The sequence below is a fragment of the Apus apus genome, chromosome 4 (assembly GCF_020740795.1).
Source record: "Apus apus isolate bApuApu2 chromosome 4, bApuApu2.pri.cur, whole genome shotgun sequence".
NCBI classification, from domain to species: domain Eukaryota; kingdom Metazoa; phylum Chordata; class Aves; order Apodiformes; family Apodidae; genus Apus; species Apus apus.
This window is the reverse complement of record NC_067285.1, coordinates 45,336,338-45,350,915: the sequence shown is the minus strand read 5'-3', so window position 1 is coordinate 45,350,915 and position 14,578 is coordinate 45,336,338. Positions and strand designations below refer to the sequence as shown.

The following is a 14,578-nucleotide window of genomic DNA, read 5'->3' as shown; positions in this document are numbered from 1 at the left end:
CTAATAAGTTGTGGGAAACTGTTCTTTTCTTCCCCACATACGTCTAAACAAAATGCCCCCCAGTACCGGCTTGCGACATAAGTGCATGTCACACATTTTTCAAGTTGTCACAAAACAGCCTGAGGACCCAGTCCTGCACACACTAGTGAGTAACAAGTTCATCACCCTGAGTAATTACATGACTGTCTTACAGGAGAGTAAAATCAACCCAGCCTGATTGAAGGTACTAATCAGAGCCATGGGAAGAGAGGAGAGGGAGACATGGGCAGGGCTTGTGCACCTGGAGCAAAGGGTACAGCAGAGATGCACAAGAGATATCAGAGCCACAGATGAACAGCTAGGTCATCACTTCTTACAGATGCTGTGAAAGAGGACCTAGATTATGACAAGGTATAAGGCAGTAATTTTTTTATGCTGAGGGTGGTGAAATACAGGCCCACGTTGCCCAGAGAGGTGGTAGATGCCCCATCCCTGGAAACATTCAAAGTCAACTGGTCAGGGCTCTGAGCAACCTGATCTAATTGAAGATGTCCCTGCTCACTGCAGGGCAATTGAACTAGATGACCTTCAAAGGTCCTTTCTAACCCAAACTATTATACAAGTCTATGACTTGCACTTTTTATTAGAGTAGTGGAAACCAAGGGGCAAAATAAATTAATATTGCAAGGCTTTTACACATAATGCCATCAATAGAAAGACATTGGGATCCTCGGACAAACTGCTAGGAGAGGGAAACCAGCTAGTGGTCTTCATGAAGTTCCCACTCTGATGCTGAAGAGATGTTTCCCACCTCTTCCTCACTGACTCATTTCACTGGGAGTGACCAAGGGCTTAAATTTTTTAAGTATCTGAACTGAACAGAAACCTAGGATGCATGGGACTGGTTACAAAAGACCTCTCGTTTTAATCACAGATGGCCTTACCAAAGCTCCACTGACTGCTAGGAAGATGTATTTCATGCCCTGCATCCTCAGAGGACTCACAGAGTGGGGTAGCATGGACCAGTGGTTCCCTTCTTTGTTGTTCTCAGCAGGCAGCAACAAAAAGAGCAACACAACTCCTCTGGAGGGATCACTCAACACAGTGCAAACCTCAGAGATTTTTGCGTGAAGGAATAAAGCTCAAAACCAAGATTAGTCCAGGTCTGGGTGCAGACAGACCCTCCCCATCTCTAGCATCACGTATTGACTTACTGAGAGGTTGTGGGGGGGAGGTGATATGGGCATCCAGGTTCACCTCTGCATCTCCTGCAGGCTTCTTTTGCAATTACAATTACAAATTACAACTGGGCCTGGAGGAAAGGTTTCTGCTGACTGCTTAAAAAAGATCACTTGTAACTTTAGCCTTAAGGCTATCACTATTTTAAAATAAATACTTCCATTGTGCCCAATTACGTTTTCAGGAGTCCCGAGAGTTTCGTAATACCTAAACACAATGGGTCCAACTCAGCCTGAGCTGTCTTACCCTCTTTTCCCCTACCCAAATTCACACATTCTCTTAATAATGTTCAATATGCTCCTTCTGAGGCAGATATATTGTTTGGGGCACAGTCTGGCAGTTTTCCTTTTACCCACCACACTCTATTGTTGCTTCTCTTGGGAAATTAGTGCAAGCCAGCTAAAGTGCTTCACTGTGCAATGAGCAGATGGAACAGGCTAAAGTAGAAATGAATCCATCATCGATATATCCATTTAATCAATGATTTATTTATTTCTAATTGATACAGCTATTGGGATGACTTACGAAATAAGGGTCAGGCCTGCAATGATGTGCTGGGCAAGGAAAAAAGACCCGTGAAGAAGGTTCACCCTTCTCTGGAAATCAGTTCACTTACGTAGAACAGCAAATTGCAGATGCACCCATGTCCTGTGGATAGACCCAGGGCAAAAAGATAGTCTGTAACTAATTAAATCCTTGTTTCCGCCAATTATAACTCATCCTTTTCAAACATCTGCTGAACAGCAGAAACGTGAACCTTTCCAATGTTTTATGCATGCTTCCAGTCCTGTAGCAATAAAGTCCAAACTTAAAGCTGCATGTTCATTCCTTAGTCAGTACATGGTTTAATGCCCTAATATAAAATGCCTTTATCTTTGAATTTTAGGCATCAAAATAAAATTCTGTATTTCAGATAAGACTGCTAAGACAGTGCTCATGCTACAGTGCTACCTTTGGAATGAAAATTATATTTAGATCTAATGATATGGAAAACCCAACTTCTCAGGTGCAGTTAAATTATTAACAAACAGAACTTACCAGTAGGGCTGAACACTGCTTATTTCACTCATAAATTACCATAAAACATTTCAGTATTATGTTTCTCGTTGTTTCATTGTCATGCAAAAATCACACACTTTTCTGTACAAATAGACTGAGGGATTGAGACTCCTGCCTGCTGCAGTCAGCAAATAGATCCACTTGCCCTTTTAACCCCTTGCACCTCGACAGTGCTGACCTACAACAGCATCATGTCCAGCTGGCCATATGGAGAGAGCTTTCCTTGAGGTCAGCCAATACTGTCCTTGAGAATAGAGAGTCTCTGATTTCAGGAAAAAGAGCAGATTAGTAATTTTTTCAACAAAACAGTCTTTGTTCAAGTGTCAGTGGATCAAAACGCTTGCATCCTGCAGGGATACACAGAACAGTTTGACATGAAGAATATCTCTGAAAAAATGAGACAATAAAATAGGTGTCACAGCCTGGAGTGGGACTGTGATCTTTGAGACTGAGGCTCAGGACCTTGACTTGCATCTGATAGATCTTAGAATCACAGAATAGTTTTGGTTGGGGGGACCTTAAAGATCCTCTAGTTCCAACCTCCACCCCACATCAAGCCATCAGCACTTAAAACTTGTTCTTTATATGCTGGACAGGTAGAATAAAAATTCCCTAGTGTAGGTAAAACACAATGGGAAAAATATCCTGCCTGCAGCCATTCCCAATACAAATTTGCAGAAAAAAATAAATCCCCTGAGCTTTCACAAGAGAGGAAAGGTCTTTCCCACTCTGTCCTCAGTATTTCAGTCATCTAGAGAGATGTGTGCAGCAATAATGATTGGCTAACACTGACGCCTGAGTAGCTGGGAGACTTTGCTGGAGCAAGGTCTTTCAAAAAATACAATCTTCTATAGGTTTGACCCTCAGAAAGGCTTTTGGTGCCAGTTATTGGAAGGAGGGAAAACAAAGTGCCTGGGAAAAAGCAAAGGTCGAAAATACCCACCAATGGACCAAGAGGTAAGGGCTTTCCAGAGATTTCAGCTAACATTTTTCAATATGGACCCTGTATTTGGCTCCTAAAATAAACATGCTGGTGTAATTTTTATTGTTATTATTTTCACTGTCTTAATATTTCTATAAATTAGAAACTTGTAATGAGCTTTGAATGACAGGAGCTTAATTACCCCCTTGTAAGAGCCCCTCTCTGGGAGCAGTGCCTAGCTCCCAGGTGGGAGCACATGCTGAAACCTGCCATGGGGTGGGTTTCTTTCTTTGACTGTTTGTTGTTTTTTTTTCCCTCACCCTTCTCAGTCTCGAGCGTTTCTGTCGAGCTACTACAGAGACCACAACGTGGAGTTGTCCAAGCTACTGCACAGGCTGGGGCAGCCCCTGCCCTCCTGGCTGAGACAGGAGCTGCAGAAGGTCAGGTAGCACGGGAGGGCGGAGGACCCAAATAAGGACAATTTCCTTCACCGTCAGACCCCTTGCTTCTCCGACTCACTTGTGATCGTCAGTAGAGGACCTCATGAACAACACTCCCTCTATTAACAATGAAAAAAATACAACCCACAGAAGAATAAAGAAAACCTCAAACAACTACTGTTTATATGCACACGCTGACAGTTATTAGCATCCACCCCTTTTGTCAGCTTCCAGGAAATAATACGGAGCTCCGTGGCATTACTCCTTATGCAGCCCGGGATTCGTGCATAGCCTAGTTCCTCTGTTCACCAGGAAGGACCAGACACTGTGTGCAGGATGGATTGACTTCAGTGTACGTGACAAATTGCAGCCTGTCAGGACACGAGCAAAGGATGGGAACATCGCTCACTGGACTGTGAGGTTGGTCACCCGCTGGGCTTCTTCCACTTTTGTTTTTGCTGTTTTCCCTCCAACCCTGCAAGTTTTCCTGTCATTTCATAGGGAGATAGATACTCAGTCCTTTGCTGCTGGGATCCCTAAGGGTTTTGATATATGTAGCATCAATGCACCATCATTGGTTTCTCCACAGGAAGAGGTGGGCTAAATTCTCACCTAACCTTCTTCCCTGGGGTTCTGGTAATAAATGATCACAGAACAGTTAAGGTTGGAAGGGACCTTAAAGATCATCAGGTTCCAACCTCCCTGCTATGAGCAGGGACACCTCCCACTAGACCAGGCTGCATAAGCCTCATCCAACATGGCCTTGAACACCTCCAGGGATGGGGCTTCCACAACCTCCCTGGGCAACCTATTCCAGTGCCTTCCTACCTCATGGTGAAGAATTTCTTCCTGATGTCTAACCTAAATCTCCCCTCTTTCAGTTTAAAACTGTTACCCCTTGTCCTGTCACTACCCTCTCTGGTGAAAAAAAAAAAAATAATAATCACTGATGACAGACTGGGCTCTTTCTTCTGTTGGTTTTCGGGTTTTCTTAGCACTTCACGACAAGACATACCCTCCTTTACTGGACTGGTGTGTGTTGTTGAGGCGCAAGGCAGCAAGGTGGCCCTTCTCCCAGGCCTCAGAGAGCTTCATTGCTTGGTCTTTGAACCTGGCTACTTTGCCACCCCAGTAAGATTTTTCATTGAATCTGCTGGGTTCCTCCAGCAGCTGTGACAGAGCTCTGAGATGTGAAATTATGAAACATCTAGTCATAATGCCATAGGACTCCTTAGAAAACTATCAAAACCTTTAAAAACCATGCAGGCCAAGCAAGCAGTGTACTGACAATAACTTAGTTTCAAATACCTGCGTTTTGTGCCCACTTGGTAAACCACGATAGGGTGGTTTATGACCTATATATATTATGGGTCATATATTATGACCTGTGTTTTCTTCTCAGATCTGTGTGGTCAAGGTCAACAAGACTGGGTAGAAACTCAACAGGAAATTAAAGCTGAGTCAACAAATACTATTTAGGTATTTCAGCCTTGTAACACTTTCTCTCTAGAAAACAAAAGCTGGCAAACCTTTGCTGTGTTTTCTTTAAACAGCACAAAATGGAGTAGGTTTTAGTTTTCAAACTTCTCTGCCTTATTTCCTAGGCATGAGCCATTTGAGCTGCTGCAGAGGTCTTGGGCTTTCCCCTGCCCACGAGTTCAGACTAGTGAGCTCTGGCCTTGGGGAGCACGGATCAGTGGACATCACAGACTGCAGTACTCAAGGGCACTTAAAATAATTTAGGCTTCAAACCAGTTGATACATGCAAGTATCTGTCATAGCATTTCCAGTCTCCCAAATCATGAGACAGCCCATCAACATCACGGCTCTACCTTATTTTGGATTGACAAGCAGAGCTTCCCAGAGCTGTCCTAGTGCCACCCATCCTGCTCCCAGCTTGGTGGTGGTGCCACGTGGGGAGTGTCTGCTGGCACCACCTCCCTGCCAGCATTTCCTCACACATGGTGTGCTCCACCCTCATCCACCACTGCCCATCTGAACATGCCTAGCTGCTCCTTCCCTCTGCACCATTCTAGCCCTTTTCTCAGTCCCAGCACTATCCCAGCCCAGGTCCCTCATCCATGCAAGGAGCCAGCACTACCCTCCTGGGTCCTACACAGCCCAAGGGGATGCACAGTGGAGAGGCTGAGGTGCAACCACCACCAAGGCCCTGCATGGCCCCTTGTCCTCCTGCTCTCTACCTCAGCCTTTGCTCCTTCTGCAGAAGGACCTACAGCAGGGGTGGGAATAGGACACCCCCTGCTCAGTGACATGCCCAGCCCCACCAGTGCTGCTCCAGCCTGTGCACACAAGGATGTGCCTGAACGCACAGGGAAGCCCAAAAGACAAGCGCTGCCCAGTCTCATGCTTGCTCTTAAATATTGAAATGGGATTCATCTCACACAAGTGAGACATCTAGATTTTATAGGTGAGGAAGGGAAACAGTGCTCCTAGGACACCATTCATCTCCTCACAAAGCAGACTTCTTAAATGAATGAGATTAATCTTGCTTCTTCCTCTCTATTGATTGTAAAACAATAGACAACTCATTCAGAGGACGAGCTCAGCTGTATAGGTCTAAAATTAGGTGAGCCAAAAAGGAGAGTGTAGGTGTTGAAGAAGAGTGGGAGCTGGAAGGGTCTGAAGGGAGGTTTTGATTTTGTTTTGTTTTCCTAAAGTATTTTTTCCAGTTCTTATATTTTAACCAGAAGGACTCATCAAAATGAGACAGAGCAAGCTAAATGCAAAAGAAAAATAAACCTTATATTTTGGGGGTTTTTTGCTTTGTTATATATTTATTTAGTTAGTTATTTTGAGGGGGGGGAATCAGATACATACTTTGTTGTAAATTCACCCTTTCATCACATTTACACTCTTTCAACTTTTAGTACTGGCAATGCCAAAGATTACTAGTTTGGTGAGTGTTTTGGGTAAGTGAAGCATGGTCAGAGAAGAATATCTAAATCAACTGTTTGATAAAATTTTAGCGATTAAAATGCATCAGAATTGACTCATTAATTAAAGGATGACTTAATAACATCTTCATGAAAAGCTAAATAAACAAGAAATTGCTTTCAGGACTTTTTTCAAGGAAATGAGACAAATACTGTAAAATCTGGAAAGTTATTTCCTGTTCTTAGCTATTCATTTAGAAAAAAAAAAGTCTTTCCAACTCTCAGCTCTGTAATATCATCATGTCCCTAAAACATACAGAATGTTTTTACACCTCATTGTCATTTTTTAAGTTTGAATGGGCATCACATTTCTGAGAGATCTTGTGTTCCATTGAAAACTGACATTTGAATTGACTTCATTATGTGGCATCTAAAGATGAAAAAACAGCATTTCAGAGTTTCATTCCTTTCACTTGTAACAGGACCCATCAAGGAAGAATTGCTCTGGACCACCATGTTATAGAGGAGCCTTTGTGAACTAGCTGTAAATGATCTCAATTTCTTTTATGCCTTTTATATTGCTGACCACGTAATTGTTGGGGTTCTTAAAGACCAGCAAAACAAGTGCCATAAAAAGGAAACATTTATTCGTGGCAAGGGGCCTGTAGCTGGGGAAGATAATGCTGGCCCTTCTTGCCTATTCATAAGCTACAGGATTCATCTCCACCACCCTCCATGGGGTGCAGGCTAGAAACCAATAGTTTTACTCCTGGAGGGCTGCACCTTGTTGCTGTTCTCTGGAAACACATATCCCTGCAGACATTTGAAGGAACCTTGCCACACTGAGGACCTGACCTGCTGCCTGTGGAGACCACTGGGAGCCTACCTATTAATTCCAGCAGATCCCAGTTAGCCCCCAAAAGCCAGTTTCCTGAGGCACAATCCATAGAGTTCAAGCATCACTTAGCCCTATCGCTGCTGCAAGTCCATCACTAGTTTGATTTCTGTTGCCACGTGGTAATTTCTTCCTCCCACCTCTCTTGGTCAGGGCTGGACCTTCAAGCCAAGCCCACCTCCAGCACCCCGTGGAGCAGCACCACCTCTGCTCTTGCTGTACCATGGGGGTCTTTCTCCACTCCATCCTCCTGCCTGGCTGACTACAAGAAATAGAAAACCTTTCAGGCTGAGGTCTATGGCAGCATATTGGATGATTAAAGCAGGACTCTGGCCCTCAGAAAACTGAGTCTGTATAATCAAGGTTGTCTTTGAGTGGGAAGCAATCAGAACGGAATCCAAAACCTTCTAAATTATACATTGACCTTTCAAGGTCTGACATAAAGTTGCTGGATTAACTGCTCATAGATGTTTTCTAATAAAACAGATTTTCTCTCTGATAGGGAATCAGACTCCCCAAGTGTCCCCAAAACAAATTAAGCTGGCAGAATTATAAATTCTGGGGGGAGGAAGATGTTGTGCAATGGAAGTGCTGATGGGTCCAGACTCTCCGATGTGATAATAAGGCAGTGGGGACGTGCCCTGAATATAAAAGCAGAAGCTGAATGTTTTCTCCACTTCCTTCCCATTTGTGTTAAATTTTGAACCAATGTGGTGCATGTGAGAAGGCAGAGCCCCTGCGACAGGGAAACATCATTCACTGCCAGAAGGATCGACTGAGAATAGATTGGGTGCAGGATTCTTGTGTCTCCAAACCTGGGCCACCTTAAAGTTAGACATCAAGTCCAGACTAGTCATTTAGTTCCCATCAGCAACAAATTATATTTATAATGGGTTTTAAATCCATGTTTATAAAAGGTGCATGAGCGCGTGACAGCTGTGTAAAACAGGTGCAACATGGGTATATAAATCAGCAGAGACTGTCTAATTTTGTTGTAGTTAAGTAAAATTAAGTTGGCCACTGGTGTCAGGAGAAGCTCTCTCTGCACCCACAGCGTAGCTTTGCCATTTTTGGTCTTGGACTGCAGTGCCACCTCTCTCTTACCAGTACATAATCTCTTTCCCAAAGAGTTGAAATCTCATATGATCACCTCACTGTGTTTATCCTCATCAATATTAGAGCAGGAATCTTGGCTTGAAGAGTTAGTCTGCTCACCATTATATTAGCTCATACATCTGTGCACAAATTTGCCAGGAAATGTTGCTTCTAAGACTTGATTTATATTTAAATGCACGGTCTTTGGATAGGAATTTCCCTGTCAAACAGCATTCCTTACCTTGTCTTTATTTTCTCTTTTTTCCTCCCAGTTCATCCTTTTAGTGTGACTGCAACGGTGAGGACCTGTCTATGGATTCGATTCCTCCGTCACTATCCTACCTAGAAAAGCTACCAGAAATAAATAAGGACTTGCAAGCAACACAGATTCTGAAGCGTTCGGTGCTCCAGTGACTGGATAACTTTTATAAGACTTACAATAATTTCTGCAGTATTTCAAAACAAAAGACATCCTCTTGATAGAGCAGAGGAGAAACTTCACTGTCTTGCCCAAGCTCTTTTTTTTCTTTTTTCTTTTCCTTTCCCCTCCTACATGATGACAACAAATCCAGTTGGACAAATACCTGGTGTTGAAGAAAAAGGAATCAAAATAAATTTGTATTTTTTGGGGGGAGGGGGGTGGTGAGGGAGGTCCAAGACTGTATTTGCTGGAATAGTTTAAAATAATTGATGTGCACACACCTTATTATTGGTTCTTCTCACTGCCACAGAATAAACACTTCTGGTCATGTACTATAGAGCGAGCTTTTCTTCTTTCCTTAAACCCTCTTTCCCATTTTCTGAGCCAAAAATCTGCTCTTCAGTAACCTCTGCCATATATTTTAAGTCATGCCCAGACTCAGCTTCTCCTGCCTCAGCAACTCCTCAAGGCTTTCAGCCTTCCTCAAGACAGCAACCCCGACGCCGTGGGATTTACAGCACTGGCTGCACCAGTGCCAGGACTGCCATCGACCTCAGCCTCTGTCTCCCTCCTCCTCCTCTTCCAGGGCAGGGAACATTAATTCAGGCAAGTCTGACAATTACATGTTTGCTACGCTGCATAACACACATTTATGGGTCTGCCTTTACAAAAGTATTACCCACCTGCACCCAGTGAGAGGTGCAGGGATTCAGCCAGCCCTGTGTCAGCTCTTTTTCTAATTATCACACCAGGATTTTTTCTCTGCTCTGTTTGAGGAATCTTAAAAGGACCCAGTTTCAGCTGATGCAAATTGCCTCAAAGGTATCTCAGACCCTGTGCTCAGAATCATGAGCTTCTGATTTTTTTTTCCCTCCCTAAAACACCGTAAATCTTCCAGTTTTTACTATAAAATATTAATTTGTTTTACAGATCTATGTCAGAATGAGGTTAAATCATACCAGAGTCAAGGATTCTCAGTACAAACCTTACAGAATAGCAAATTACACCTTGCTAGAGCTGTTACCGTTAAGCAAATTGGAAGTGACATTACAGACATCTTAATTCCAGTTTTGGCTTCTTTCCAGATCTGCTTGACACTGTCAGACAAGGGGGACATGGTAGGTAAAAGTTTAAAAGTATTTTAGGACTTTAATTCTGTTCTGGGTTTGTTTTTCTGTGGGTGTTTTGTGTGTGTATGTGTTTGGGGTTTGTTTTTGTGGGTTTTTTTCAATGATTTGTAGGCCCTTAGAAACCAAAAAGCAATTGGCTTTCTATCATAATTATTTGTTATCAATGGAGTCAGACATTTAGGCACTTTTAATGGACCTGACAGACATTTGCCTGTCTTCTGCAGTGGAGCCCAAGTGCTTTTAGACATTTAAATGAAGAGAATACAGAAAAGAAAAAAGGCTTTTTTTTTTTTTCCTGTGACTGACAGATCCCTGTCCTCTCCTGGCCACCTTTTGTATATCCTTCATATTCCTCAGGTGGGAAAGGAAGCCATGTAGAAATCATGGCTGAAACCCACCAGTGAACCTGAGTGATTTTTGCCTGGAACAGAAGTCTTTTTTAGCTCAGTGGAGTTTCCTGCCCGAGTCTGATATAGTAAAAAGATAGCAGAGTTATTCTGAAAATTTACCACTTCTATTAAATTCATTAAGCTTTTGTATTTTCTTTTCTAACTTTGGGAATAAGCCTACTCCCTCCCAAACCACTGGAAACCTGAGAGCACTAAATAAACTTCTAAGCTCATCCATTTCTGAAAAGGGTTTTTCTATATGCAGTTTTTAAGAGGAGAGGAAGACTACATTTTCATGCATGTAAATACCCAAATTCCAGTTAGGAGCTGATTTATAGAAATGAATTCTGCATGTCATTTATACTCATATTTCTACTCATGAAGAATTAAAGACTTCCTAGGGGAAACCAGATTGATATTTGCATTTCAGTCCACTGCAGCTGTTGGGTGGGGGAAAAAAACCAGCATCTCAAATATCTAAATAAACACATATCTGCCACTTTGGGTTTACAAAGCCATTTGTCCAGATACAGCTAAGTCTAACCACACGTGGGCTAGTTTTACAGTATTCCTGTTTCTTTGGGAATAGGAATGTGACATGTTAGTACACAAATCTGTTTCCATCACCAAAGGTCAACTAGCTTTATGAGCTGGTAGTTAAAATCATCCTGGGTTTTTGTTTTGATTTGAAATTTGCTTTGGTTTTTTGGTGTGGTTTGTTGTTTTGTTTTGTTTTGTTTTCCCCCAGAGGTTATTTTCAGCTAGAGGAAGGTCAGCAGTGGATGGAGTGGGATTCTTTAATCTAACTTGCAATTCCATAAAATGCTATGGGGGTTGAAAAATGCACTTTATAATTTGGGAGATAATTGCACGCCATTCAATTGACTTTGTACTTGCTGCTTTTCTAACTCCGGTGCCTGCTCTGCTGTCTTGCAGAACTTATCTGTAAAGACAAATTCCCTGTTGGGTAATTTAACTTCTCTTCATAGTATGATCTGAACTACAAGAAAGAACTGGATACATGAGGGGATGAGGTTTTACAGAACTTGCTGTCAGGCAGATATTTATTTACAGAATTTCTCTTTGATTTTTTTTCTTCTTTTTTTGTTTCACTGTGTTTGCCTTGGCCAGGGAATCATCTCGGTATTAATCTGCATGCCCCCTAAAGACATACAATTCCCATTAGCATCAATGACAATTATTCTCACGAAGGAGAGGATAAACCCATCAACAGGCAATGTTATTTAATGACATTGCAGCACATCTTCCTGCAGAGCTTTGTGCAATCATACCAAGTAAGTAAAGAAAAATCGTTCTGCAATGTGAAGCATTTTAAAATTTCAGAAGCAAAACTGGTTAAAAAAAAAAAAGACAGAAAGAAAGAAAAGAAAAAGAAAAAAGCAAAAGCAAAAATCACCTTTTGGGTACCCCACTAGGACCAGGGAGTGAAGTAACCCAATGATTTTATTAATATGAAGATCCCCATGCAAAAGCATCTGGACAGAGGTCCTACATTTAGTGCCCTGGCTATATTTGGCAGTCTATGTCTTTCTTATAGAGCAATTAGCCCAAAGGCAGGATCCAGATGTAAAAGTCTCTGGAGCAGTTGCTTAACATTCCTGTCTAAATCCATGGAATGAAGGTGGATCCCCTCCTGTGTGGGAGCTCTGATCAGCGCTGCAGGGTTGGGAAGGGGATTAAAAGCTTCCCAAGCCTCAGAGTTACCACATCTCCTGCTGCATCAGGTTTCTATACTACACCTAGCAATAAAAAACAATATGAACTGAAGCAAAGGCTTTTTATACAGGAAAATAAAAATGTGTTGAAATAGTCTTCACTTATATTTGTTTATTATACAGATATGCAGGGCTCATGCATTTTTTATTTAAGGAGAAAGTTTACTGAGACATCTGTTGTTTTCTCTCCTCCCAAAAGGCCTTTTCCTTGCTCTTCTGTAGCCTGCTTCCCCTTCATTTCTTCCCACCCTCCCTAGGGCAACTTCTCATCGTCAAGATCTATTCTTTTACCTGTTAATTTCAATACCAACTGAATTTCTGTGTCCTAATTTCTTCTGCTCCTTGTTTTCACAGAGGGAAACAAACCCCGCAAATCTCCCAAGTAAGCCTCATCTTTCATTTCCTAAACCATAACCACTTTAATTACTTTTAAATATCCTAGTTAATTAAGACAATGTGTACCAGGAGAGCGCTGAGGTTTTCTTGGATGTTGCCGTTTTTTCTGCCTGATTTCCACACTTTTTCTTTTGTTCAGCTGCCCAGTACGAGTTCAGGGAAGATGCTAAGTTGTAAAGCAAGGCAGAGTTGGATGGCACCATGTGTAAACCTGCCCTCATTAAGCTGGGAGCTGCAGTTAAATTATAAATTGTCATCTTAAGTAGGAAGAACATTTTAATGGATCCTGGTTCGTCCTCTGCAGCCGTCAGCTATTTCCAGTAACCACCACACAGAACATACTAAAAATTGTCAGCTGCTTGGAAGAGGAGAGAGTTGAGCCTGGGGACTTAATTCCTTTCAATCTTCTCAAAAGATATGATCCAATACCTCAAGATAAAAACATTGCCAGCTTAGGAAGATACAAGGAGGCAATTCAAAGCAGCTGGGACAATCAGAACGGACAAGCCCCATAATGCAACACTAAAACTCATTTTTCCAAAGGTCAGATGCACAGGAAGCCACCTCTTTTCTTTGCCTCGATGTCAGAAGATCTAGCTGAAGAAGAAATATCTCGGGGCTTGCCTAGATCACTGTAGGAAGCAATAGTGTAAGTGCTATAACACAGACCATGTTGTTGTGGACTTTCTAAAGCCCATTTCATGAGAAGCAATTATTTTTCCCCCCACCTCACATGGGACTAGCTGAGGTACAAATTTTGACAGATGTGTTTTATATTGGTGACATCTTGTAACAGTGTTTTTGCTCTGGCGTGGAAAACATCTGTGTAACGGAGAGTTTTTATGACCACAGGAGCCTGCTGAAGATTTTAGTGCAGATCCTAAATCACTCTTTCTGTAGCACTGCAGGTTTTTTTTTTTCAGAATAGCGCTATATTTTCATCAACCCCAAGTGCTTTTACTGAAGTCTTGGCACGTTCACGTAACAGAGCCAACCCCTCATCAGGCACCAAAGTGAATTGTGTGAAATCACGAATCACACACTAATAACCATACGTTAATCACACACTAATAAATAACCACATCCCCTTTGGCCCTGCAGGAGGGTGGTGGAAAAAGCACAGGAAAAAGAGGATTGGGACTGAACCCACCCTCACATTGCAACCAATGAAAGCTACACACACTCTTTGAACCCCAGAATGAAGGTGTTCACACCCCGGGCTGGCACAGAGGAACGTCCCAGCCCAGAACTCCTGTAGCTGGTTCTCTGCTGAAGCATTGCTGGTGAGTTTTGCAGGTTGATAAAGGAGCTTAGAACAGAAGCAGAAATCAGAAAAAATGCTCTGACGGCGATTTTGTAAATCAGAAAAAGAATTGCTTGTTTTAAAGGGAAATCCTTGAAGAAGATAATTGTGTGTCTTGTCAGAAATTTCAGCTGTGTTTATAAGATTTATGCAAAGACCTCGCTGGCTTTACAGCCCTGACTTTGTCTGGAAACTTGAGCTTTTAGAAACTGTCAGAAAGCTCCATGCTGTGAAACGTATCCCCTTCTCTCTGCACTCAGATTGCTGACACACCTGCACACGGACCTGGCTCTGCCATTTGCATGGCCATTATTACCCTGTTCCTTCGTCATGAGATATTAATTTTTGTCCTCCTTCAGAGAGACCACCCTGGATAATTAAGCCCTGGGGTGAGTAAAGGGAAGCATTTCCCACCAGCCCACTCTTTGGTCTCTATTTCCATGTCTTCCAGAAGACATCATTTGACAAAATACTGAGTACTAAAGTAGAAATATTTTGGGCAGACTTGTTTTTCCCATGGACCTATTTAATACTGGCCCATTAAGCACATTTTTGTTTTACTCATTAAACAAGAAGAATTCTGGACACTTAATGGTGACACAATGAAGACAATTTAAAATTTGGTAATGTGCAATCAAACTACTTTCACAAATGCCCAACCTTAAGTACATCAATTTTCT

The 14,578-nt window shown here is 42.3% G+C and overlaps 1 protein-coding gene across 1 annotated transcript in view; it reads left to right on the top strand.

The window, feature by feature from the left end:
* Positions 1-9,215, top strand: part of LOC127383685 (bifunctional heparan sulfate N-deacetylase/N-sulfotransferase 4) — a 100,423-nt gene extending 91,208 nt beyond the window's left edge. Inside the window, exons 13-15 of the mRNA XM_051616992.1 lie at positions 3,132-3,234; positions 3,529-4,059; positions 8,796-9,215. Of these exons, the coding sequence (XP_051472952.1) occupies positions 3,132-3,234; positions 3,529-3,648 (223 nt within the window). The 3' untranslated portion in view covers positions 3,649-4,059; positions 8,796-9,215. The remainder of the gene's footprint in view (positions 1-3,131; positions 3,235-3,528; positions 4,060-8,795) is intronic.
* The last annotated feature ends 5,363 nt before the right edge of the window (positions 9,216-14,578 follow it).